Below are 26,399 nucleotides of genomic sequence, written 5' to 3'. Positions count from 1 at the left end.
ATCTTATTAAACTGGCTACAATCTCCAGCACAGTGCTGAAAAGAAGTGGTAAGAGCAGTATCCCTGCCTTATTTCTGATCTTACAGGGGAAATATTCACTACTTCACCATTAAAAATGATATTGGCAGTAGGTTTTTATAAATATACTTTATCAGATTGAGGAAGTTTAATCCCTATTTCTAGTTTGCCCAGAACATTTATCATAAGTGGGTGTTGACCTTTGTCAAATATGCTTTTGCTATTTTAATATGGGATTATATTTATTAATTTTGAAATGATATATCCATCTTGAAAGGATATAAACTTTACATGCTCATGATGTATTACCTTGTTTACATTGATGGATTCAATTTGCTAATATTTTGTTAAGGATTTTTATGTTTAAATTTGTGAATGATATTGATCTGTAAATTCATTTCTTATAATGTCTTTGTGAAGTTTTATATGAGGGTATTGCTGGCCTCAAAAATCAGCTGGGAAGTGTTTCTTCCTCTTGTGTTTTTTTTTTTCTGAGTTGGTATAAGATCAGTATTATTTCTTCTTTTTTTTAGTTAATCCTCATCAGAGGATATTTTTTCCCCATTGATTTTTAGAGAGAGGGGAAGGGAGGGTGGGAAAGGGAGAGAGAGAAAGGGAAACATTGATGTGAGAGAGACACACTGATTGGTTGCTTGCTACATGCACCCCAAGCAGGGCTGGGGATCGAACCTGCAACCCAGGTACATGCCCTTGACTGGGAATTGAACCTGTGACCCTTCGATGTGCAGGCCAATATTCTAACAACTTAATCACACTGGCCAAGGCTGTTAGCATTATTTCTTAAATATGTGAATAACCAGTGAAACTCTTTGGGCCCCAACTTTTCTTTCTGGTGAGGTTTTTGATATTTGATTCTGATAGTGGGTTATTGCAAATTTCTGTTTCTTTTCCTGTCAGTTCTGGTAAGTTATATATTTTAAGGAATGTTCTCCTTCATTTAATTTGTCAAATTTAATGACATAAAAATGTTAATAATTTTCCTTTTTAAGTCTAGGATCTGGAGGGATATTCCCTCTTTTATTCATCATTAATTATATTGGCAACCTGGCAACCTCTCTCTCTCTCTCATCTTTCTAAGAGTTTATCAATTTTATTAAACTTTTCAAAGAACCAACTTTTCACTTTTTTCATTTTTCTCTATCTTTTCTATTTTATTGATTACTGCTATATTTAGTATTTCCTTTCTTTTACTTGGGGAAAAATGTACTCTTCTCTTTATAGATTCTTAAGGTAGAAACTTAATATTAAACCTTTCTTTCTTCTAACTTTGAAGTTACAAATTTTCATCTAAGTCCTGCTGTTGTGTATGCATTATCCTTTAGTTAAAAATATTTAATATCTAATTTCCCCTGTGATTTATTCCTTGATCAATGGGATGTTTAAAAATACATTAACTTCTAGTATTTAGAGGCTTATCTAGATATTTTATTAATATTTGTTTTTAATTTAAGTTTGTTGTGGTCACAGAACATACTATGTAAAATTCCAGTCTTTTGAAATTTATTTATTGAGACTTGTTTTATGGCTTGTCATCTGGTCTATTTTGGCAAATGTGGCATGTACATTTGAAAATATTGTATATTCTTCCAGTTGTTGGGGATTTTTATGTCAATGTGATTGAAACTGTCGTTTAGATTTCTATATCCTTTCTGATTTTATTTTGTGTGTGTGTGCTTATTTGTGCTTTCAAGTACTGAGACAGTACTTATAAAATCTCCAACTATGAATTCTCTTTCAGATTTGTTTTGTGGTTTGAAGCTCTTATATTAAGTGCAAACACAGTTTTATTTGTAATGCATTCCTGATATACTGATCTTTTCATCATTATGAAATCTATCTATTTCCACTAATGTTCCATGTTTTCAGGTATATATTTTTCCAGATATTGTTTCTTATGCTGATTGTCTGCATGACATCATTTCCCCCATTCTTTTACTTTGACTCTATTTGTGTCTTTGTATTTTAAGTATTTCTTCTGTAGACCACATATAGTTGAGCCTTACTTTTTTTCTATCTATTTGACAATCTCTACTTTTGATTTGAGTATTTGGCTCATTTATATTTAATGCAATTAATAAAATGGTTGGATTTGTGACTACCATGTATCAACTTGTTGTCTATTGTTCTTTCTGTTATTTTGCTTCTTTTGTTCTCCTTTTCCTGAATCCATCTGCTATAAGATATATTATTTTCCTAGCTTTGAAAAAGCAAGTTGCCATGTAGCTAGAGGGCCATATAGCTAGAACCTGAAGGTGAATTCTAGGAGCTCAGAGCAAAACCCTGGCATCAGTGATCAAGAACAGGGATAATTACAGTCCTACAATTGTAAGAAACTAAATTCTGCCAAAAACAAGAAAGAATGGAAGAGGAATCTTAAGTTTCAGCCCAGGCCAACTCCTTGATTTTAGCTTGGTGAGACTCTAAAGAGAGGACCCAGCTAACCCATGCCTAAATTCCTGGCCCACAGAAACTGTGAGTGATTAATTTGTGTTGTTTCAAGCTGCTAGATTTGTGGTAATTTGTTACACAGCAATAAAAAATGAATATATATTGCAAAAGAATCTAAGCACAGAAATTAGTCTAAAAATAAAAATGAACAGTCTCAGTAACCTATAGGATAATATAGATTACTATAACTGTCTAACATATGTGTAGTTGGAATACCAGAAAAAGGGTAGAGACAAAAAAATATATTAAAATAAAAACTAAAATTGTATCCAATTTGATGAAAATATACTCTGACTGATCTAAGTAGTTCAGCAAACCCCAAGCATGATAGAAACACACACACACACACACACACACACACACACACATGCACACACATTCATGTACACCAATGTAAACCATAATCAAATTACTGAAAACCAGTAACAAAAGAAATAATCACAAAAAGCAGTCAGAGATCCAAGATGGCAGTGGATTGAGTGGTAGCTACACCAACACTCTCCCAGGACCAAACTGGGATTACAACTAAAATATAGAAAAAACACTCTGAATAATCAACTGCAACTGAAGACTAACTGGGGAGCACCCTTGTAACCAAGGAGGAAAAGTGAAGACTGCGTAGAGACTGGTACTGTCTGGGGTCCCACAGGCAGCAGCTGAAGGTCTGGAGGGATATCTCAGCTGTTGGGAGTTCCCACTGAGAACTCTGGGGTCTAAACCACAAGCTGGGTTCCCAAGACCAGAGCACCAGAACTGAGAAAGGTGCCCACATAACATATGGCTGTGAAAAGCAGTGGGATTTCTGTCTTCCAGGGAAAGATGGCTGGAAATGCAGGCACCTTCTTAAAGGGCCAAAACACAAATTTTCATGTGCAGCCACACACCTTGGGCTCTGGTGGAGGCAGAGTGGACTGGAGCTGTGAGGGGAGAATCCAGGAGGTCTAGCTGGGGGAAAATATCTCAGAGGTTGCCCATTTGGACCCCCATGCTGAGTCATTTCCCCATATGGCAGAGGACATCTTTCTGAGGCAGACATTTACCTTCCAAGTAGCTTTTGCCTGGGAAGGAAGCAACTGCCCCACCCTGCTGGAAAACCTATCACCTCACCCCATGGAGTTTCTACAGCCTGAGGCTCCTTAAGAGACTGAATAACAGCCTCTGGGTGCAAGGCCAGTCACAAATAGTGTCTGACACTGGCCTGCACCAGAGACCATCCAAAAGACTGGGAGTCCTAGCAGATCTACCTAATACATAGAAACAAATCCAAACAGGCAGCCAAAATGGGGAGACAAAAAAAAACAAGCCCCAAGTACAAGAACAAAACAATTCTTCAGAAGATGAGCTAAGTGAAATGGAGATAAGCAATCTATCAGATATAGAGTTCAGAATACTGATCATAAAGATGCTCAACAGCATGAAAAAAGATATGGAAACTATGAAGGAAATTAAGGATGACATAGTAAAAATTTTTAAAAAAACACTGGAAGGAATGAACAGCAGATTAAAGGAATCTGAGAATCAGATCAGTGAATTAGAAGACAGGGTAGAAAAAAATCAATCAGAGAACCAAAAAGAAAAAAACAATTAAAAAACAGGAGGACAGTCTAAGGGAGCTGTGAGACAACATGAAACATAATAATAGTCACATTATAGGGGTGCCAGAAGAGGTCAAAAGTAAGCAAGGGTTAGAGAACCTGTTTGAAGAACTAATGGCAGAAAACTTCCTTAACCTGGTCAGGGAAAAAGTCACACAAGTTCAGGAGGCACAGAGAGTCCCAAGCAAGAAGAACCCAAAGTGGCCCACACCCAGACACATCATAATTAAAATGGCAAAAATTCAAGACAAAGAGAGAATCTTAAAGGCAGCAAAAGAAAAGCAAGTTGATACCTACAAAGGAGCTCCCATAAGGCTGTCAGATGATTTCTCATCAGACACTCCACAGGCCAGAAGGGAATGGCATAAAGTATTCAAGTAATGCAAAACAAGGATCTGAAACCAAGACTACTCTACACACCAAGGCTATCATTCACAAGAGATGGTGAAATAAAGAGCTTTCCAGACAAAAAAAGGCTAAAGGAATTTATCACCACCAAACAAGCATTTCAAGAAATGTTAAAGGGTCTGTTATAATAAGAAGTTGAAATAGAGAGAAAGAAAAACATAGGCATAAAGAAGTAAAATGGCAAGAGATAAGTACCTATCAATGATAACCTTAAACATAAATGGATTAAATGTCCCAATCAAAAAACATAGGGTAGCAGAATGGATAAGAAAACATGACCCAAATATATGCTGTCTACAAGAGACCCACCTCAGAACAAAAGACTCACACAAGCTGGGGGGGAAAACAAAAACCCTTCTGGAGGACTTTGAAGGAGAGATCGACAGCAATACAGTCATAGTAGGGGACTTTAACACCCCACTGACTTTACTGGATAGATCCTCCAGACAAAAAAATCAACAAGGACACAGTAGATTAGATGGATTTAATTGACATTTGCAGAACATTCCACCCCAAAGCTGCAGAGTATACATTCTCCTCAAATGCACATGGGACATTCTCAAAGACAGACCACATGTTAGGACACAAAACAAGTCTTCACAAGTTCAAGAAGACTGAAATCATATCAAGCATCTTCTTGGACATTTACACCATGGCATACTATGCAACTGTAAAAAAGAAGGATCTCTTACCCTTTGAGACAGCATGGTGGGACCTGGAGAGTATTATGCTAAGTGACATAAGCCAGTCAGAGAAAGACAAGTGTCACATGGTCTTACTCATATGTGGAATCTAATGAACAAAATAAGCTGATAAACAAAATAGATCTGGAGACACAGGAAGCATGGAACAGACTGAAAAATCTCAGAAGGAATGCAGGGAATCTCCTAGGATCCAGGAGATTGCAGTTCGATTCCCAGTCAGGGCACATGCCGGGGTTGCGGGCTTGATCCCCAGTCAGGGGACGAGCAGGGGGCAGCCAATCAATGATGACTCTTTCGCTGATGTTTCTCTCTCTCTCTCCCTTTCTTTCTCTGAAATCAATAAAGATTTTTTTTAAAAAAAGGATACATTATAAGTAGAGGAACAAAGATAAGAAAATGAAAAACCTATTTCTATCTTGGGAGACTTTTCATAAGAAACTATATAAGACATAAGACAAAGGATTGACTTCTTTAAAGTGCTGAAAAATATATCCCAAAGCTAGAAAGGTACTGAATATCTTCTGGTGGCAGCTGCAGTACATGCCCATCCTGGAGTGGTTGTGGTGCAAGAGGTGACATTGTGCTTAGTGTTGAGGGCTCTATTCCCCTAACCTGAATGGGCCTAGACTGAGGTTTTAGATTCTGTCCAGTCTTCCTTGTTCCTCTGAGGATTCCAAACTTGGTCTTGCACCTTCTAGGTTTTTCTTGGAAGTACTCAGTCTTTTGATACCCTTTCTTTCTGTTTAGATCAGGCAAAACTGGTTTATGCAACAGGCAACTAAAAACTCTTAAACAGGAAAAAAACTCAACGTATTTTCTATTCACTTTCTCTATCATCATTTTAACATGGTGAGGTGTTGAGGTCAAGCTGAGTATTTTTTCTAAGGCATTATAGCCACTTTCTTCATTCAATGTATACATATCTTCAAATTTTCTTTCAAAACTCCTCGCACATCCACAATTTCCTCACCATTTCCATGTTCTTTTCATTTTTTGGCTCAGTTTCAGTTATGGGCTCAATTATGTGCCCTCCAAACTCACATGTTGAAGCTTTAACCCCAGTGCCTCAAAACCTAAACTATACTTGAAGATAGAGCCTTTAAAGAGCTGATTAAAATGATGTCATAAGGGTGACCATAATCCAATTTCATTGAAGAAGAGAAAATTTGGAGACAGAGACATTGAAGATGTGTGTGCGTGCAGAGTAAAGTCTGTGTGAGGACACAGCAAGAAGGTGGCTATCTCTGCAAGCCAAGTACAGGGGGCTCAGAAAAAACTAAACCTGCTGACACACTGACCTTGAATTTCTAGCCTCCATAAGTGTGAGAAAATAAATTTCTGTTGCTTAAGCCACCAGCCTACTGAAGATCATAAGATATCTGGAATACAGGCTTCAGTCTTCTTAACAGCCAGTACAGTGATCTCCTTAATATCCATGTAAGTCAAAGTTACTTAAGAACTCTTTTCCCTTCAAGAGATTTGGGCAATCTTGGTTTGAACCTTCAGTTTCACAGTATGAAAGCCCATTGCCTTCCATTTAATTTATTCACATTTCTGAACTTATTTTTTCAGAGTTCCTGTGGATCCATTCCTGACTCTGAGTATTGTATCATTCAATCATCCACCACTGGTCCATAGCATCTCAGGATCTTCACCACTGTCCACAAGAAATTAAATTAATTCATGAGCTTGTGACTATAACAAGTTAAGGCTCCAGGAGCTGTGAAAGAAAATTATATCAGGTACTGCACAGTCCTCTGCCTTCTAATTGGTTTTTCCTTTGACACTGAACTGGCTTCCCAAACCAATAATGATGTGATTATCACAACATTTTGAAAGTTAAATCTAGCTTCCCTTTCCCTTACTGGGTCTATCTTCCTTCCTCACCCCTGGAGTTCTTCTGCTGAATAATAGGTCATTCTGTTAGTCCATCCTTGTACATAGAAATCAAGTATATTGCTCCCTCATTTGAAACTCATTTGCATCTCCTGACTGCTTATATGCAGAGCCTAGACTCTAGTTCAGGATTTCAGGATCCTTGCTGCCCCCCACCCTCCAACACACATTACCCAAAACAGAAGCTCAATAAAGCACATTCAGTCCTAATTGGCATGGAAGCCTCTCTGTCCTGAACCTGGTGCCTGGCCCAATGGTGTCAACTGCTGTACTTTTGTCTGCTTCCTTGCTGTTCTCTGTGGGCCAACACTCTGCTCTCTTGGGCCACCCTCCATTTTTCAGCTTTCTTCAGCACCTCTCAAGGTGCCTGGCACAAAGTGAAAACTCAAGAACTGCATGATGAATAAATAAATGAAGAAATGAAAAAACACACACCATGTTCAACAGCTTTCAAGGAGTCTCACTGCTTAGAAAATGAAGTCCAAAATGAAGCCTTATCTCAAGGGTCCTCCAAAATCTGTGCCCAGCTACATACACTTCCCAACTTCTCCCTAGTCCCCACCCTTCAATTTCCTGGACTCCTTCAGGACTGTCAGAGACATGGAAAGCAGACCCCGTGTCCTGGGAGCAATGGGTAGGAGTGGGGTAGACCCCCAACTTCACCTGAGTAACTGCTGGTGCTTTCGAAGACTTTTTCTTTTTGGTTCTCTCTCCACCTGGAAGGAAGAAGACTAACCATGAGCCTTGGAGACTTTTTCCAAAAATCAAAATAATCCAAGGCAGTAGCCAGAAAAGAAACATTATCCAGTAAAATTCTCACATAAGCAGAGGATTTGTACTTTTCCCCTTTAAAGGATAACTCACAAGTGAAGAAATGATGGGCATGGTGAGGTCTACACAACCACGGTCTCCTCTAGCTAAAATTCTTCTACCAGGATGTTTCCCCTCCCACCTCGAACCCTGCAATCCTATAGGATTTGCCTGGCAGAGATTCTCAAATGTCATTTTCCTGGGCAGAAAAAGACTACCGCCTGGAAAAGGGCAGTGATTTTCCCAGGTCCCCCAGCAACTAAGGGGCAAATCCAGGGCTAAAACCCAGGCTCCCAGGTTTGTGAACTTGCTGTTTACACAGCATCCCGCTATGCCCAGTTTTGTGGAAGGTGGGAAGATGGAGGTCCTTGTTCTGGACAGCCTTTGACCCCTGTCCTCCCCCATGTGATCCACATAGAATCTGTGGTAACAGGCTTTAACTGAGCATTAGTGACAGTCCTTATCCTTAGAATGACTTGTGCTGAGGAGGAGGAGGGGTGTGATGAGCTGCAGGCAGCATATGAAGAAATGAAGAGTTCAGATGATTAACCCTGTCTTCCTGAGAACGTCCCATGAGGGATGGATTACAGGAAGAGTGTTTAATTGTTTTTACTCAGCTTCCCATAAGAACCACATACTTTTATTTGGGAAAAAAATCATTTAAAATTACAAACATATGCTTACCAATGAAAATAAAATATGGCAACAATGAAAGCTACAGAAATACAATCCAGGAAAAGCCAGAAGGACTTATAGTAACCTGGTGCCTGCAAAACAGAAAACAAACCACAGTCCAAGAACTTTAAATTTGGAAGGGATTTTCAGTCATATGGGCAAACTCCCTTGCTCTGCTGCCAGGGCTGGGGATGGAGTGGCAGGCCAGGGGAAAGAAGCACAGAGAATACCTGCTGCTATCCTAACAATCACCCCTTCCATGTGTGGGGGCTCTACAGGGAATGAAACTTCACACCCTTCATCTCCCTTGACCCTCAACACAGAGGCCCGAGGCAGTCCCGGAGAAGTCACGTAGCAAGTCCGCTCTGGACCCAGGACTACAGCCCAAGTTCTTGAGTTCCAGTGCTCTGTGTTTTCCTGGCATGGCTTCCCAAGCCTGGCTGTGCATCCAAATCTACCTGGGCAGCTTTCAGTAATACAGGTTTCTGGGTCTCCCTACAGAACTCAGGAGTTTGAGTTCCTGCATTTTTAACAAGCTCCCCAGGTGATGCTGAAGCAACCAATCCATTGCCAGCATTTAGGAATCATTGTTCTCTACCATGATGCTTCAAGTAAGCAGGATGAAATTATAATTCTCCCTCACCTAGCATGCCCCCTGCTCCACTCTCCTTGCCTGAATCGCCACATCCCAGAGCTCCACCTGCTGGGGCCTCTGGTGTGTTTTCCGATTCCCTGGTTCCATCTGCCTTCCCTCCTCTGCTCCTCCTCCTCCATGGTACTTGATGCTACTGGGGCTGGCACTTTGCGTTTTTTCCTAGGCCATTCTCCACCCCATCCCAAGGTCTTGCCTTGGACTGAATGATAATATTAATAAAAACACTAATGATCATCATCATAAGAACGACTAACAATTAATGAGCATTTATAGGAGCTAAGGAAGTGTCCTAAGCACTTTAAGGGTATTTTCACATCTAATCCCCACAACTGCCCTACTAGGCAGGTACAGTAGCAGCTCTTAACCAGCTTCCACTAAAATGAGGCCGTTAATCCCCTCTGGGAAACATACTGACGCACGCTTTGGCCTGCTCCAGGATGCCCACCAGGTGAGCATCACCAAGCAACACCAAGAATAAGTTGTTCTTCCGCCTCAGATGGCTTAGAACAGTTGTACTTATTGTTATAATTGCACAGTGTAATTAAAAGTTACTGAAATCTGTAAAATCCGAGTGAAAATAAATGTATGCAATGTGACCATGCTATTCCTTCCCATCAAGAGATGAAGTCTGTTTCTCTGCTCATCAACCTTGAATCTGGACTTGGCCATGTGATTTTCTTCGGCCAATGGAACATTTCCAAGTACACAGTAGAATATGTGTGAGAGAAGGGAGAATGCCACATCTCCAAAATCATAGATGTCTCTGCTCTTCAGTAGCTCTCCAGTGGACTACACAGTGGGCAATATACGGGTCAGGTAGTGTACATACTCTTATTATCCCAGACTTGGAAGGCCAATCTGGACAGTCAGCTCACCATGATGTAGAAAGGGTCATCTATCTGCCTCAGGAGCTCTATGTTGTCTGTGGTCACTGAGTGTATCCTGGAGCACCAGGCCAGTGAGAAGAGCCAAGGCTCATTGATGACATACAAGTTGATCGTGATGTTAGCATCTCTATACTCTCTGTAACAAAAACAGAACCCATGGGGCATTAGGCTTTGTCTGGCTCTCATCATCTAAAAGGGGAACAGCCACCAGGTTTGTGAAAGGCTGTTGCTTAAATCACCAGAAGCAACTGGTCCTGAAACAACTTATGACATGGCATGCAGAATGGGCTTGTGTTACATCGAGATAAAGGAATGGATTTAATACCTCTACTCCCATACCAACAGATGTTAGTAAACTGGATGGCCTAAGGAAAAGTAAAGAAAGGAAAAAGGAAAGGAAAGCCCTATTTGTAGTATTTTCTCATTTCCATGGTATAAATACTCTGACCATAGCCAATTTCAAGCTACCACTGGTGAAACAGGTTTACACAGTTTCTGAATATTTAATAATAGGCTCTCACAAGCTGGTATGAGCCAGCACCAGCACACTGCTGGGTAGCAGCTGTACTTACTTCCATCAGAGCACTTACCACCCTCTATTCTACCTGCTCTCCTTTGGGTCTTCGTCACTTGAGTGTAAGCAAATTAAACCAAGACAGTGTCTTACTCATCTTCGTATATCCAGTACCTAAAATAATACCTGCCTTCATAAACAGTAGTTGAAAGAATGAATAAATGAACTCCAATTTGGTGAGTATTTAAGTTTCAAATATAAAGAATTTTTATAAACTCTGAGGGAATGAAACCCAATTTTTCCCAATACACTAAATGCCAGTGGATACTTGTGCATTGTCTACTGAGACAGGAAGAAAATAACTAGAGGAACATCTAATAATTCTAATAAGATTGCCATTTTCAGGAATTAAACTTCTCAGAAAATAAACCATGTAAGGCCTTCAAAAAATTTTTAACCCTGAGATGGTACAGCATATTGGAAAGAACCCTGTACAGCCTGGGTATGAATCTCACCTCTGTCATGTACCAGCTTAGCAAGTTCTTAGGCTCATTGCATCAACTATAAAATAAAAACAATAATACCATCTTTGCAGGAGTGTTGTCAATTAGTTACCCAATATGTGTCTAAGACAATTCTACAGGTCACCTAAAGGTGATAGATAGATGATAGATGATAGATGATAGATGATAGATGATAGGTGATAGGTGATAGATGATAGATAGATAGATAGATAGATAGATAGATAGATAGATAGATAGATAGATAGATAGATAGATAGATAGATATAGATAAAATAGAAGTAAGGAAACAGTAGTAAAAAGCTACCTTTTTCTTTTCTTTGAAACCAACACACAAAAAACAAACATATTTTTATTTGGTAATAGTGAACAGATAGAAACTAAAATTAAAAACATAGTACCATTAACAACCATTCCAAAGAAAATTAAATAATTAGTTATCTTAACAAAGAAAGTACAGGATCTGTAAGCTGAAAAGTATAAAATATTGATGAAAGTAATCAAAGACAACTTAAATAAATGGAGAGACATATGTGTTTAAGGGCTGAAAGACTCAATACCATAGAGATGTCAATTCTCCTCAAACTGATCCACAGGCTTAATGCAATGCCCATCAAAATCCCAGCAAGGCTTTTTGTACAATTAGGCCAGCTGATTCTAAAATGTATATGGAAAGTCACAACCCCCAAATAACTAAAACAATCTTGAAAAAGAAGATAATAAATTGAGAATCACTCTACCCAATATTAAGGGTTACTAAAGAGCTACAGTAATCAAGACAGTATAGTATAAGAGAAGGGATAGACACATAGTTCAGTGGAACATAATTTAATACCCAGATATAGGCCCATGCAAATATGCCCAAATGATTTTTGATAAAGGTGCAAAAGTAATTCAATGGAATAATGAGAGTTTTTTCAACAAATGGTGCTGGAGTAACTGGACAAGCATAGGCAAAACAAACAAACAAAAACAAAAACCCTTGACCTACACCACAAAATTTATATAAAAAGTATCACAGACTTAAATATATAATATAAAACTGTAACACTTTCAGAAAAAAATAGGAGAAAAGTCTGTGATATCTAAGGGCTATACAAAGAGTTCTCAGACTTGAGATTTAAAACATGATCCATAAAAGGGGAAAATGATGTTACACCTCATCAAAATTAAAAATCTTTTGCTCTGTTGAAGACCCTGTTGAGAGGATGCTACAGACTAGCCACAGACTTGGGCAAAATATTTGCAAACCACATATCCAACAAAAGACTAGTATCTATAATATAGAAAGAACTCTCCAAAGTCAAATAAAAAAAAATCAAGCATTCCAATTGGAAAATATATGAAGAGACATTTCACTGTGGAGGATATACCAGTGGCAAATAACGCATGATAAGATGTTCACTAAGCAATAGAGAATAAAAATTAAACCACAATGAGTACACATTTATCACTACACACCCATTAGAATGGCTATGATAAAAAATAGTGGAAATGCCAAAAATTAGCAAGGATGCAGAGACTTGGGAGCGTCATACATTGCTGGTAAGAATGTATAATGATACAGACCCTTTGAAAAAGTTTGAGTTTCTTATAAAGAAGTAACTGCAATAACCCTGAAATTGTATTCTTGGGCATTTATCCATAGAAATAAAAACTGTGTACACAAGAAAGGATTCTAAGATGGCAGAGAAGGAAGCACCAGGAATCTGTCTCCCCACCTAGACAACAACTGTGCTGGCAGAATCTGGCTAATGTAACTATTTTGTAACTGCAAAGTCTATTGAAGGCTTGCAACTTCCAGAGGAAGATTTGGATGGTAAGTTATCATTAACTTTGGCCAATTTCATCACTTAGCACATTAGCAGTTACCCATCCCCCATACCCTAGTTCCATGGCAGGCAGCTATGCACAAGTTCCTGGAGCAGTCTGCACACAGCCTGTGGGATCCAAGGTAGGCAGGTCTGTGATATGATCACTGATTGATACTTCAGATCAGAGAGGTATGATAAAGAGGAGAGAAGCCCTTATTGTTGCACCTTCCTCCACTGTGGCAAACCCCTCCCCATTCCAGCTGAAGTGACTTTTGGGCAATTTAAAGAATCAGTGATTTTTCTTCCTCACCTTTCATTTTTCTCTTTTTCTCCTTTTGGGATCCAGATATTAAATAAGAGCATTCAAAAGCAACTGCATACATAGGAAAATTAGAAAGTGACTGTGCATGTCCAGGGAAAGGCATAGAAGAGACCTGAGAAGATTTTAGGTTTATACCTCAGACTGGTCCTTGGCACAGAGACAACCAACCAACCAACCAACCAATAAATACATAACAATAAATAGCAAACCCTGAGGAAGAGGGAAAATCTGGAGTAACCAGATTATTAGATTCAAATGTCCTATTTTTCAAAAAAAATCACAAACATACAAAGAAACAAGAAAGCAGGGTTTATTCAAGGAAAAATAAAATCAACAGAAAACTGTCCCTAAAAAAGAGGATGTGGATAAATTAAAACATATGTGTGTGTGTGTGTCTACACACACACACAAAGTGAAAATATTAATAACAAAAAACTTAAAAAGAAATCAAAATGAAATTCTGGAGCTGAAATATAGTAACTGAAATGAAAACTTGACTCTTAGGATTCAAAGACAAATTTGAGCAGTCAAAATAAAGTATCAATGAACTTTAAGATAGAACAATAGAAGTTAATGAGTCTGAAAAAAAGGAAGAAAAAGATTTTTAAAAAGTGAACAGAGTCTGCAAGTACTGTTGTACACCAGTAAACAGACCAATACATGCATTATTATAGTCTCTGAAGGAGAAGAGAGAAAGGAGCAGAGAAAATATTTGAAGAAATAGTTGAAAACTACCTAAGTTTGATGAAAGACATGAATATAAACATCCAAGTTCAATCAATTCCAAGTAAGTTGAATTCAAAGAGACCCACATGGAGATACATTTTAAACAAACTTTCAAAAGACAAAGACAAAGAGTGAATCTTAAAAGCACCGACAGAGAAGTGACTTGTCACATACAAGGAATCCCCAATAAAATCATTAGTGAATTTCACATCATAAACTTTGAAGGCCAGAAGGCAGTGCACCCACATATTCAAAGTGTTAAAAAAAACTGTCAACCAAGAATCCTATATCCAGAAAAACTGTTCTTCAAAACTGAGGGGGAAATTGACAAATTCCTAGATAAACTAAAGCTAAGGGAGTTCATGGACACTAGATCTGCCCTATAAGAAAAGAACAAGGTAGTCCTGCAAGGTGAAATGAAAAAGAAACAAAACACAACTAGATAGTAACTCAAAACTGTATGGAGAAATAAAAGTTTCAAAAAAAAGTACATACATGGACAATTATAAAATCTAGTATTATTGTAACAATGGTTATACATGTACTCTTTCTTTCCTACGTGATTTAAGAGATTAATACATCTAAAGAAAAAACAATTATTAGTCTAAAAACTAGTATAATCATAACTTTGGTTTGCAACTCCACGTGTTATTTTCTACATAATTTAAAAGACTAATGCATTTAAAAATGGTTAGTTTAGCTCCAGTCCTGCTCCATCGCTCCCTCAACACTTGCCCTCCTCCCCCACAGGCAAAATGTCTACAGGTGTGCCTGCAAATCCAAGTACTCCCTCGGGCAGTAATCTGAGACTTCAGCAGACACAGAATCAAGTGGATGAAGTGGTGGACATCATGTGAGTCAATGTGGACAAGGTGTTAGAAAGAGATCAGAAGCTCTCTGAGTTAGGTGACTGTGCAGACACACTGCAGGCAGCAGCTTCCCAATCTGAAATAAGTGCTGCCAGCTTGAAGAGAAAATATTGGTGGGAGAACTGCCAGATGTGGGCCATAGAGATTAGAGTTATCGTCCTCCTTGTCGTCGTCATTGTCATCATCATCATCATCATCGTGTAGAGTGTATCATCATCATCATAATCATCATCATCATCGTGTAGAGTGTTTCTTCATGAAGAACCAGTGAAACTCCAGCCTGCTGTTCCAGAAACCTCTTCAAGACTTTGATTTAGAATCTATGATCAGTCTCACACACTGTAATATCTAAAATGATTATTTTCTGCTGGTTAATGTAAAGTTTGATATTTAGGAAATGTGCCCTTTTTAAAACATGCACTCCAAACTAGAAGTGTAGTCAACTCAGCCCACATTAGGCACAGTGACTTTACAAATTTACATATGGGCTGATAAAAAGGACTTCTTAAATTCCAGGGTGTTATGAACTAGAAGTAGCATTGTCTTATTAATTGCCTTTAATTCCAGTTAAGGGAATTTTTTCCAAGTTAGCTATCCTTGTCACAGGACCTTATCTTCAGAACCACATTTTAAGCCTTTGGGAAATCAGATTTCCAGTTTGTGTCTTCCAGAGAGAACATTACTATCTAACTCAAATCTGTGACAATGACAGGCTGTGCCTTATTTTGCTACTTTTCTGATTCCCTATAAGAGAACCTCTACTGTTAATAAGCACTACTGACACTGGATGTATTTAAAATAAGATGCTGGTAGAGAATTTTTCTTCTTACATTAGATATGAAGATGTTTACTTTCTTGTTATTGTTTTGTATCATTTGCTAAAATATTTTAACCAGAAATAACCTCTTTAAAACATTTTTATAGAACTATGGCTATGACCAAAGTTTCTATTTTGCAAAAAAGTTAAATCCCAGTAAAATGCCCTTGAGTCTGTTCCTGACAGAAAATTCTGAAAAGTGACAAATGGAACTCAAGGCGCCCTTCAGAATTAAAGTTGTAATATTGTTTGTGAAGTTTCTACATCCTAACAAGCCTTTCTTGCCTTTAAAATACTGTAGGTGGTACAACTCCCCTTCCTATTCAGCATTTTCCCCAGGGTTAGAGAAAGTTCAAGCTAGACCCTGACCATCTCACACCTAGAGACAGATTGCAGAATACCACCTGTGGACTCCAATATGTTTCTGAGAATTATGTGAGTGACAATTTTGTAGACTTGAAGAAAGACCATCTGTGAACTGATCATTATCTGGCCCAGTCCTCATAGACTATACCTTTTTGGAGTTTGTTTTTATTTATATTCCACTTCCTATATCTGTCTTTTGAAGTATGCTTTCAATTAGCATTGGTCAAGGGTGGCTGACTTTTCACAGAGGACAGTTAACCAGAAACACTTTGTTTCTTCGATGTCACAGACTGCACATGATGCTGCTTTGGAAGTAGCTATTGTCATCTGAGAGATTTTTGTTGAGACTTTCAACATCAGGCTATGTGGCTCAAGGATGGAATTCAGGTATGAATGAAGACAGGCAAGGAGGTACTGAGGGAGCAACAAAGAAGTTTACCACTCTGGCCCATTGTATTGGGATATCCTAAGATTTTTTTTCACATGCTAGATTGTGACTTACAGAGCAACAGCAGTTGAGGTACACCAGGACACGAGTTTCTTTTCTTTGGTATCTGCTCCCCTGACAGCACTGAAATGATGTAATGCTGAAAATGTGCCCAGCTGTGAGAAGAATGCAGCTGTCAGTGTAGGAGCATTAGCCCCCATTAGCCCCCCTCAGCTCAAGGTATCTGGCCAGGTCTGATGTTGAAACTTTGGTGCTGTCTTCTTAGCTTTATGCCCAGTCCCACGGAATCCACTGGCTCCTGCATTAACGCAGGAACCTCACTCATATCTGTGCATTTAGCTGGGAACTTGTCCACTATAATGACACAAATAAAGTGTTTATAAACATAAAAATTTGATTAGCTTATGTTTTGGGGGCATACAATGTATAAAGATGGATTTTTCTGGTAGCAACAACTGAAAAGAATTGGAATGGAGCTGTAAAGAAAGCAAGTTTTGTATATTATTGAAATTAAGCTGGTGTAAATTTGAAAAAAATTGTTATAATCTTAGAAAGTTAAATGTAGTCCCATGGTAACCACAAAGAAAACAGGTAGAGAATATAAACAAAAGGAGAAAAGGATTTAAATGTTTCAGTACCAAAAAAAAGTCAACTAAAAACAACTAGGCAAAAGAAAACAGTAATACAGAAAATAAAGGAAAAACTATAAAGCATATAGAAATAACAAAATATCAGATGATCAAAACAAAACAAATATTTCAGAAATGACTGAAGTAACAAAATGACAAAAGTCCCTTCTCATCAGTAATTATTATTTTTTTTAATGGATTAAATTAAAGACAGAGATATAATGAATGGATAAAAACACATGATTCAACTTAATGCTGTCTATAAGATTCACTTTACATCCAAAGACACCGATTACAAGTGAAAGGATGAAAAAAGATATTCCATGAAACAGTAACCAAAAAGAACAGCGGTGGCTATACTAACATCAGACAAAATAGGATTTATATCAAAAAGGTTACAAGAGACAAAGAAGGACATTATATATTAAAAAAACATTCAATACAGCAATAAGATATAACAATTATAAACATTTACACACCTAATGACCAACCAGCCAAATTTATAAAGCAAAAACTGACAGAACCAAAGGGAGAAATAGACAGCTGTACGATAAGAGTTGAGAATTTTAACATCCCACTCTCAATAATAAATAGAACAACCAGGCAAAACTTAAATAAAGAAATAGAGGACTTGCCCAAGCTGGTTTGGTTCAGTGGTTAGAGCAGCAGCCCTCGGACTGATGGGTCCCGGGCTCAATTCCGGCCAACAGCACCTACCTCAGTTATAGGCTTGATCCCCAGCCCTGGTTGGGGAGCATGTGGGAGGCAACCAATCTGTGTCTCTCTCACATCGATGTTTCTCTCTCTCTCTTTCTCCCTTCCACTCTTTCTGAAAAGCAATGGAAAAAATATCCTTGGGTGAGGATTAAAAAAAAAAGAAATAGAAGATTCAGTAAACACAAGGAACTATTTCTAATAGATATATACAACATTCACACCAACAATAACAGCATATACATTCTTCTCAAGTGTACAGGGGACATTTTCCAGGAGAGACCACATGTTAGGCCACAAATTAAGTCTCAACAGATTTAAAATGATAGATATCAAACAAAGTATCTTCTCCTACCACAAAGGAATAGAGTTGGAAGTCAATAACTGGAAAATTCACATATTTGTGGAAATTAAACAACACAATTTCAAACAATGGGTCAAAAAAGAAATCATAACAGAAATTAGAAAATACTTAGATGAATGAAAATAAAAACACAATATACCAAAACTCATGGGATGCAACAAAAGTGATCCTAGGGGAGAAGTTCATACCTATAAATAACTTACATTATAAAAAGAGAAAGGAAAAAAAAGAGAGAGAGAATCCCAAATAAACAAACTTTACAACTTAAGAAGCTAGAAAAGAAGAATAATTTGACCCAACATAGCAAGGGGAAGAAAATAATAAAAATTAGAGCAGGCACAAACATAATAGAAAATAGAGAACAGAGAAAATCAATGGCACCAAAAGTTATTTCTTTGAAAAGATCAACAAAATTAATAAACCTTTAGCTAGGAGGAATTAAGAGAAAATACTCAAATTAATGAAATCAGAAATGAATGTAAAGACATTACTACCAATTTTACAGAAATAAAAAGGGTTATACAAGAGAACTATGAACTATTGTCCCCAACAAACTGGATAACCTAAATGAACAGGACAAAATCCTGGAAACACAAAACCTACCAAGACTGAATCCTGAATAACTGGAAAATGTGAAAACCTCTAATAGGAGAGTGAGTGAATCGTTAACCAAAAATCTGTCCCAAAATAGAAATCTTGGAGCTGATAACTTCACTGGCGAATTCCACCTAACATTTAAAGAACATTAGGATTGCTACATCAAAAAACACACACAAATCAATAAGAATGTGAAGGATATGGAAAAACTGGAACCCTTGTGTACTGTTGGTATAGGAGCTGTGAAAAACAACATGGAAGTTCCTCAAACAATTAGAATTACTATATGATCCAGCAATTCGACTTCTGGGTATACAGGCATACCTTGGAGACATTGTAGGTTCAGTTCCAGACCACCACAATAAAGAGATGATCTCACCGAAGCAAGTTACATGAAGTTTTTGGTTTCCAAGTGCACATAAAAGGTATGTTTACATCATATTGTAGTTTATTAAGTATTCAATAGCATTATGTCTAAAATAATAATATACACACCTTAATTTAAAAATACTTTATTGCAAAAAAAATGCTATCATCTAAGCTTTTATCAAGTTGTAATCTTTTTGCTGGTGGAGGGTCTTGCTTTGATGTTGTGGCTAGATTGATCTTCTATCCAGACCAATAAAACTTTCTCATATCGGCAATAAGGGTGTTTCACTTTCCTATCATTTGTGTGTTCACTTTTAATTTCCTTTAAGAACTTTCTTTTGCATTCACAACTTAGCTAACTGTTTGGCACAAGAGACTTAGGTTTTGGCCTTTCTTGGCTTTCAACATGCTTTCCTCACTAAGCTTAATCATTTCTAGCTTTTGATTTAAAATGAGAGACATTTGATTCTTCTTTTCACTTGAACATTTAGAGGTTATTTTAGGGTTAATAATGAACCAAACATTCCCATTAAAAGGCAGAGATTGTCTAACTAAATATAAAAAAAAGAACCAATAATATTCTTTTTATAAGAGATGGACTTTAAATATAAAGATACAAAGCAATTGAAAGATAAATGACAGAAAAAGAGGTATAATACAAACACTAATTATAAGAAAGCTAGTGTAGTAATATTAATAAAACAAAAAGGAATCTCTAAATAAAAATTATTACCAGACATAGTGGACATTTCACAAGGAAAGGGGCAATTCACCAAGAAGACCTGACAATTCTAAATGCATATGCAACCTAATATAAGAGTTTTAAAACATAAGAAGCCAAAACAACAACAGGGCTAAAGAGAGAGAGAGACACAAATCAACAATCTTACTTGGAGATATTAACACTCCCTTCTCAGTAACTGACAGGTGAGGCATAAGGAGCCATTTATTTCTCTCTGACTGGGGAGTTCACTCCCAGGAGAAAGAAGGCAGAAGACTTGGCCTAATCTTCTTGCCAACATGGTAACTACATCATTCGTAAATACAGTAATGACATTTACTAGAAAGAAAAGCTTTATAGATAGAAAATATTCTTTAAAGAATGCTCCTTCTTAAGTATTTCTTTATTACATATTTTGTAAGTAAATACAGAATGTGGATTTATGAGGCATGAGTCTCAGAAGGTCACATATGCTACACCACTCCCTGGGAGTATTACATGGAGATATTTTGTAACTCAAATGCTCCTCTTCTGTGTGAAATATTACAGTGGGCCTTAGAGTACATATGTGTCAATGTCTCTGACTTCTCTTTGCTTTGTCTGAGTCTCTTAACTGCCCACTTATCTTTGAAATTAGTAATAAAGATTGATAGTAGGTAAGTTCTCTGATTGTGTCAGTTTCATCTGCAACCTAGTCCCTTGTGTTAACTTAATAGAAAACAGGGGGAAATTCATTGTGAAATGTTTGAAAAGACTATCGACCAACTTAAAATAATTGACATTTAGAGAATACTACACCCAGAAACTGAAGAGAGCACATTATTTTAGGTAGTCATGGGAAGTTCAGCAAGATAAATGATAGAGTGGGCCATAAGACAAGTTTATGCTCTTGCCTCCTTTGTCAAATATTAACTGACCATAATGGCATGGGTCTATTTCTGGGGTCTCTGTTCTGTTCCATTGATCTATATGTCTGAGTTGTTATACCAATACCAGGCTGTTTTGATTACAATGGCTTTGTAGTATAGTTTGATATCCAGTAAAGTGATCCCACCAACTCTGTTCTTCTTTCTCAATATTGCTGTGGCTATTCAGGGTCATTTTTGGTTCTGTATAAAATTTTGGAATATTTGTTCTAGCTCTGTGAAATATTCTGTTGATATTTTAATAATAATTGCATTGAATCTATAGATTGCTTTGAGTAATATGGACATTTTAATGGTATTAATTCTTCCTTTAAATACATTTAAAAGTACTGAAATCACACAGAGTTGTTCTCTTGTCACGATGAATTTAAATCAGAAATCAAGAACACTAAGGTAGCTGAGAAACCTCAGATTTTAAAAAAACTTGACACACTTCTAGGTAATCTATGAGTAAAGTGGAAAATAAGGGAAATTTAAAATACTTTAAACTGAAGGATAATAAAGACAGTATATCAAAATTATTTGTGGGATGCTACTAAAGCAATGTTTACAGGGAAAATTATAGCTCTAAGTGTTTTAGAATAGGAGATTGAAAATCGATCACCTAATTTTCTACCCAGGTAAAGAAGCTAGCTAGTAAAAGAAAAGCAAATTAACTCTAAAGTAAACCGAAGAGAGAAAATAATAAAGAGCAGAAATCAATAAACCACAAAGGAAACGTGCAAGAGAAAACTAACAAAGCCAAAATGTGGTACTTTGAAATGATAAATAAAATTCATAACCCCATGGCAAGACTGTCCAAGAAAAATAGGGAAAATAAAAATTTCCAGTATCAAAATGTATCAGAACTAGAGGTGATAGTTGTATAACACTGTGAATGTACTAAATGTCACTGAACTGCTCACTTCAAAACAGTTAATTTTATGTAAACATCACTTAATAAATTAGCTTTTAAAATTAAAAAATTTCAAAAAACACTTAAAAATCCCCACATCAGAAATAAAACAGCGGGCATCTCTATATTAATATAATTTTGGTTAAAATAATGTATTTAAACCAATCTGTCAAAATGGGAAGGTCACAATGTCATGTGACAGTGATCTGAGGGACTAGGAAGTGAGCACTGACCATAGAGAATGTATTGAAAATGTGATTGTAATCCCAAATATTCTGGTCATAAACATTAAACAAATACCTGAAAGACAACTGCTTAATTTCTTAAGATTTAGTGGTTCTTGAGTGGAATGACTTGAAATAAAGTCCAGCTCCTGACTTTACTGTGATCAGCTCTGTAGAATAGCTACATAGGACAAGCCCTATTCTTCCTACTTGAACATATGGTTTCCTTAAGGCAAAAGAGGATGCCTTGCTTATGTTGACTTTTCAGAATAGGACTCAGGCTATGACACCCCCTCCCCGCTGGTTCTGATGCCAGTTGAAACCATGCCTGTGTAACTCAGGCCAAGGAATAAATAAATTTAAAAGCCCAGTGGTCAAAGAATTTGGACTCTGGACTCTGTCATACCTATATTTACTCAGTTTGGTCCCCTACTAACCAACTGTACAAACTTTTCCTCTTTACTGGCAAGTTTCCTCATTTGCAAAATGGGGATCAGATAATTTCCAGGACACAGCATGTAAGGATGGTAAAGATAAAGGCAGAAGCTAAGTTATTGTGTTCTTACTTTTGTCCAGCATTTTGCTATGTGCATAACAAGAATTCTCATTTCATAATTTAACAATTCAATCGTGTTATTATTATTCTCAATTTATGAATAAGAAAACTGACAATCAGAAACTTGTCCAAAGTCCTATGTAGATGATAAATGGGCCAGGACTGAAAAAGAGCCTGTGGTCTACCAACCACAGAACATGAACATAATAAATGCTCAATAAATAGAGGCTATTAAAATTCTTTTTCTACTACAAGACTAATCTAAATTATGATTAGAAGAAAAGCAAATCATCTTAGAGCCATCTCTTTATAAAAAGTTAAAATTATAGAAATACACTCAAAATAGAGGAGTAGTTGGACAAAGAGGAATCTTCTAATTAAGAAATAAAGGTAGAAAAATGTTCCAATGCTAAAAAAGACATATTTTATTAAGCCAACCCAAGGCCAAGAGGCAGGAAAAGCAGGAGCAGGAACAGAGGTATATCCCACAGCTTAGTTCATGACTTGAGATGCAGAAAGTTATCTAGGGGAATTTTTACTAAGCCCAAGGAAACTTTGGAGATATATATATCTCTAGAGAAGACTTTGTCTCTGAAACTTTTAGAATTATCTGAAAAAAATATCTGTAAATCTAAGGAAAAGGGGATACGGATTAAATTAAACAGTGATTAATAACAGTTCAGTTTGAAAAAGTGACCATTTTATTCGCAGGTGCTTTTGATTCTCAAAACTGTCTCTAACCATATATTTATAATTGTGGTGGTTAATAATTTTAGTTTTGTCTCATGGTTGGCTGCTTTAAGTTTTTTAAATAATGATTTAGTAATGTTCTTAATTATGCCTATTAGAAATCTGGCTATCTGGATCACAAAGCAATTTTTGAAGTCCTGCAATCCATCTGGTAATGGCAGGAGGAAATAAACACCTTTCTGAGTTCTGACTTTTCAACAATCACCTTATAGAAAAAGAGAAATGCCAAGCATACAAAAACATGTGTTGAATGATGAGAGACTGAAGCACAAAGGAGAAGGGGCTGAAGACTATGTTCCAGGGACACAGCCTATACATGATAAATGTTTGTTGGTAGAGGGAGGGAGGGAGGGAGGGGCAAGAGGAGGGGAATGGGGGTTCCAAAAAGAAAGCCACACACAGAATCCTGAGATGGGAAGGAGAAGCTAAGTAGTTTGGTTAGAATGCAGATTTTGCGCAAGTAAGGCAATACATGCCTAGAGAGGTGTGGTCAAGCACTTACTTCAACCCGTTGTGGAACAACTTCTTGTAGTCAACATTTATTATACTGGCATTTTGTTTTCTAAGTTCTTCAATGGTCCATAATCGGCCTACATGCTGAAAACCAGGAGCAAAAATCCTGACATACTTTCTATCAAAACCAGGCAACCAATAAATCTGTAAGAAGAAACAGGAAATCTTTCAGTGGACAGTCAGCTGTCTAGGTACAAACAGTCCCATATAGAATAGATGGAGCCCTATTACAGTACTAGTAACAGTCTACAGGGAGCAGAGCGAGATTCTAGCCCTTGGCCTAATATTGTCTAATAAACTCTTATAAGGGGGCTTTCACTGGAGTTGTTCTGCAGCTGAGTTTTCTCAGGTAACATCATGGGTCAAGGGCCCATTGTGTGCAGATAGCCTCCCACCAGCCAAAGTGGAAGAGGGGTTGGCAGATGTGGATGAAAGGCGGGAATCATAACCATTTCCTCTGGCTGATGATGCTAAACATCATCTTTGAGAGGGCTCATTTCCTGCCAGTGGGCAATGCTATTAAGAATTGTCTGTACAAATAGTTACATTGGTAAAACAACACTTTTTTCCCCTTCATTCACAGCACTCTTGCATATTCTGAGGATGTAAGAGAGTTGGAATGATTGACTACCCCAATGCAGAGAGTTGCTTCTGAAAAACATGATTAACAAATCTCTGCTCCATAAGAACCAGCTTATCCACCATTAATTGAAGCCAAGCCCTCAAAGCCTTAGTGTTCCCAGGTCCTTTCTAACAGTTCTACCTTGGTGCATGGTGCAAGTCACATCATGTAGTCATTACACACATTCGTTTTTAACAGACTGCTGATACTTCATTTGGTTGGGAATAGCAAAGAGCCTCAATGTTTCCCCCCAGTGGGCCATTCTTACGTTGCCACATCTAACTGTATAAGCAATAATCTCCATTTCTATAGGGAGCAAATTTATTTAGGGATCCCAGGGAAGATCTATAAGATAGGGTAAGTTCAATTGCTATACTCCTGGAACGTCTACCCACCTCCCAACCTCTACCATAGATCCTGAGACAGACATACCAGATGTTGCTCAATTTTAGAGTCAAGGATCACCTGTACTACACGACGTACATATGTATTTCTGAAAGGATGTTTTGGTGGAGGGCCATTAAGATCAAATATCACATATTTATTTGTCTTCTTTGCAAGTTCCAAATAATCACTTAGTGTTGGAATCATCTGCTTTCTTGCTTTTTCTTTATCAGCCTCTGATAAGGGTTTCATATTGTAATATATTTTGTACTAAAAATAAATACATCAGAGAATATATTAGCTCCTATCAAAAGCATTTTCCAATTCTCCTGCTATATAGTCAGTCCTACCCCCAGCCCTACCTCCATGCTGCTCCATTACCATTCAACCCACCAGGCCCTCTGAAATACTCATAATGTCAGGAGGAAATAAACAATTGACAAAAGAGTTGCCAAGGAGAGAAATAAAATATAGACTCCATGCGTAATTATATTTGGAATATTTTTGTCTATATCGAAAAACCTGTTGTATTTGCACTGAAAGACCTTCATGTTTCTGTCTTAACCTTCCTTTTCAGACTTCTTTCTATAACTCAAGGTAATACAATCCCTTTTCAGTTGCCTTGGCTTCCAATATTTGCTCTCACTGTTGGCATCAGATTGAACTGGAGTCGATCCCAGCTCTATCACTCATTTGCCTTCTTTGCCATCTTCACCTGTTTAAAATCCTACCCTCAACCTGAAAAGCCCAGTTCAAATGCTACCTCCTTCAAGCAGCCTTCCTTAAATGTTCCTGAACTAAAGAGACTTGGATGGTGTTAAACTCCAACGGCCCATTTTTGTGCCTCTCCAATTGTATGTCTCATCTGCCTTCTAGAGTTATTTGTGGATGTCTTAGACCGGATTCAAATCCTGGCTCCATATGCTTCCTGCTGTGTAATTAATTGGTAGAACTGTTTAAATTCTCCAAGTCTTCATTGCCCAGACTATAAGGTAGGGGATGGGAGGGGAAATCTATGTATTTCTCGAGATTATTTGGAATATGAAATATGATGAAATATTTACAGGGTCTAGGAGCACATAGAAAAGTGCACAATTCACTAGTCCCCTCTCTCTCTCTCCTGCTTCAACTGGAATGTAGCTCCCTCACGGCAGGAAGCGTCCATTTCTCTTTGCGATACACAGCATTTCATCCCACACCTCAGTCCGTACATATATTAGCTATATTAAATGTAATGGACGGCTGCTTTTATCGTCATTTACCGATTGTAGATTATCTGTGGGTGAAGTCAGTGACGCAGGCACTAGCCGCCTCACATTTTCTTAACTCAAATAATCTCTTTCTCTCTGCACAACTTTGTTTTCATTCTCATTCTCACCCTCTCTGTTTCTTCTCCTTCCCTGCCCTCTTTAACAAGCTGCCCTTCCTCACCTTCCACAATATCTCCCTGCTGGACTGGAAGGCAGACCATAGAAGCTGAATTAAACATAGCATAGATCTGAGTGGAGGTCTATCATGAGGGTGTTTTTCATCCTCAGGAAAACAGAAATTTGCTTCAGGATTCAAGATTTTGTTAGACTCCACCAGATCTAGACCAACTGATTCATTTAAATGTTAAAAG

The 26,399-nt window shown here is 37.5% G+C and overlaps 1 protein-coding gene and 1 pseudogene across 1 annotated transcript in view; one reads left to right on the top strand and one right to left on the bottom strand.

Moving 5' to 3' along the window:
* Nucleotides 1-6,807: 6,807 nt before the first annotated feature.
* The window catches only part of LOC107524471 (glycerophosphodiester phosphodiesterase 6), a 55,768-nt gene continuing 36,176 nt past the window's right edge, over nucleotides 6,808-26,399 (bottom strand). Inside the window, exons 11-16 of the mRNA XM_087822257.1 lie at nucleotides 24,827-25,048; nucleotides 23,762-23,916; nucleotides 10,106-10,253; nucleotides 8,585-8,667; nucleotides 7,754-7,806; nucleotides 6,808-6,851 (exon numbers count right to left, since the gene is read on the bottom strand). Coding sequence (XP_087678383.1) covers nucleotides 6,808-6,851; nucleotides 7,754-7,806; nucleotides 8,585-8,667; nucleotides 10,106-10,253; nucleotides 23,762-23,916; nucleotides 24,827-25,048 — 705 coding nt within the window. The remainder of the gene's footprint in view (nucleotides 6,852-7,753; nucleotides 7,807-8,584; nucleotides 8,668-10,105; nucleotides 10,254-23,761; nucleotides 23,917-24,826; nucleotides 25,049-26,399) is intronic.
* Nucleotides 14,770-15,108, top strand: LOC107524464 (vesicle-associated membrane protein 3 pseudogene; annotated as a pseudogene).

Source organism: Miniopterus natalensis, chromosome 11 (genome assembly GCF_054644295.1).
Source record: "Miniopterus natalensis isolate mMinNat1 chromosome 11, mMinNat1.hap1, whole genome shotgun sequence".
NCBI classification, from domain to species: domain Eukaryota; kingdom Metazoa; phylum Chordata; class Mammalia; order Chiroptera; family Miniopteridae; genus Miniopterus; species Miniopterus natalensis.
The sequence above is the reverse complement of the archived record's forward strand: the minus strand, read 5'-3'. Positions and strand labels throughout refer to the sequence as shown.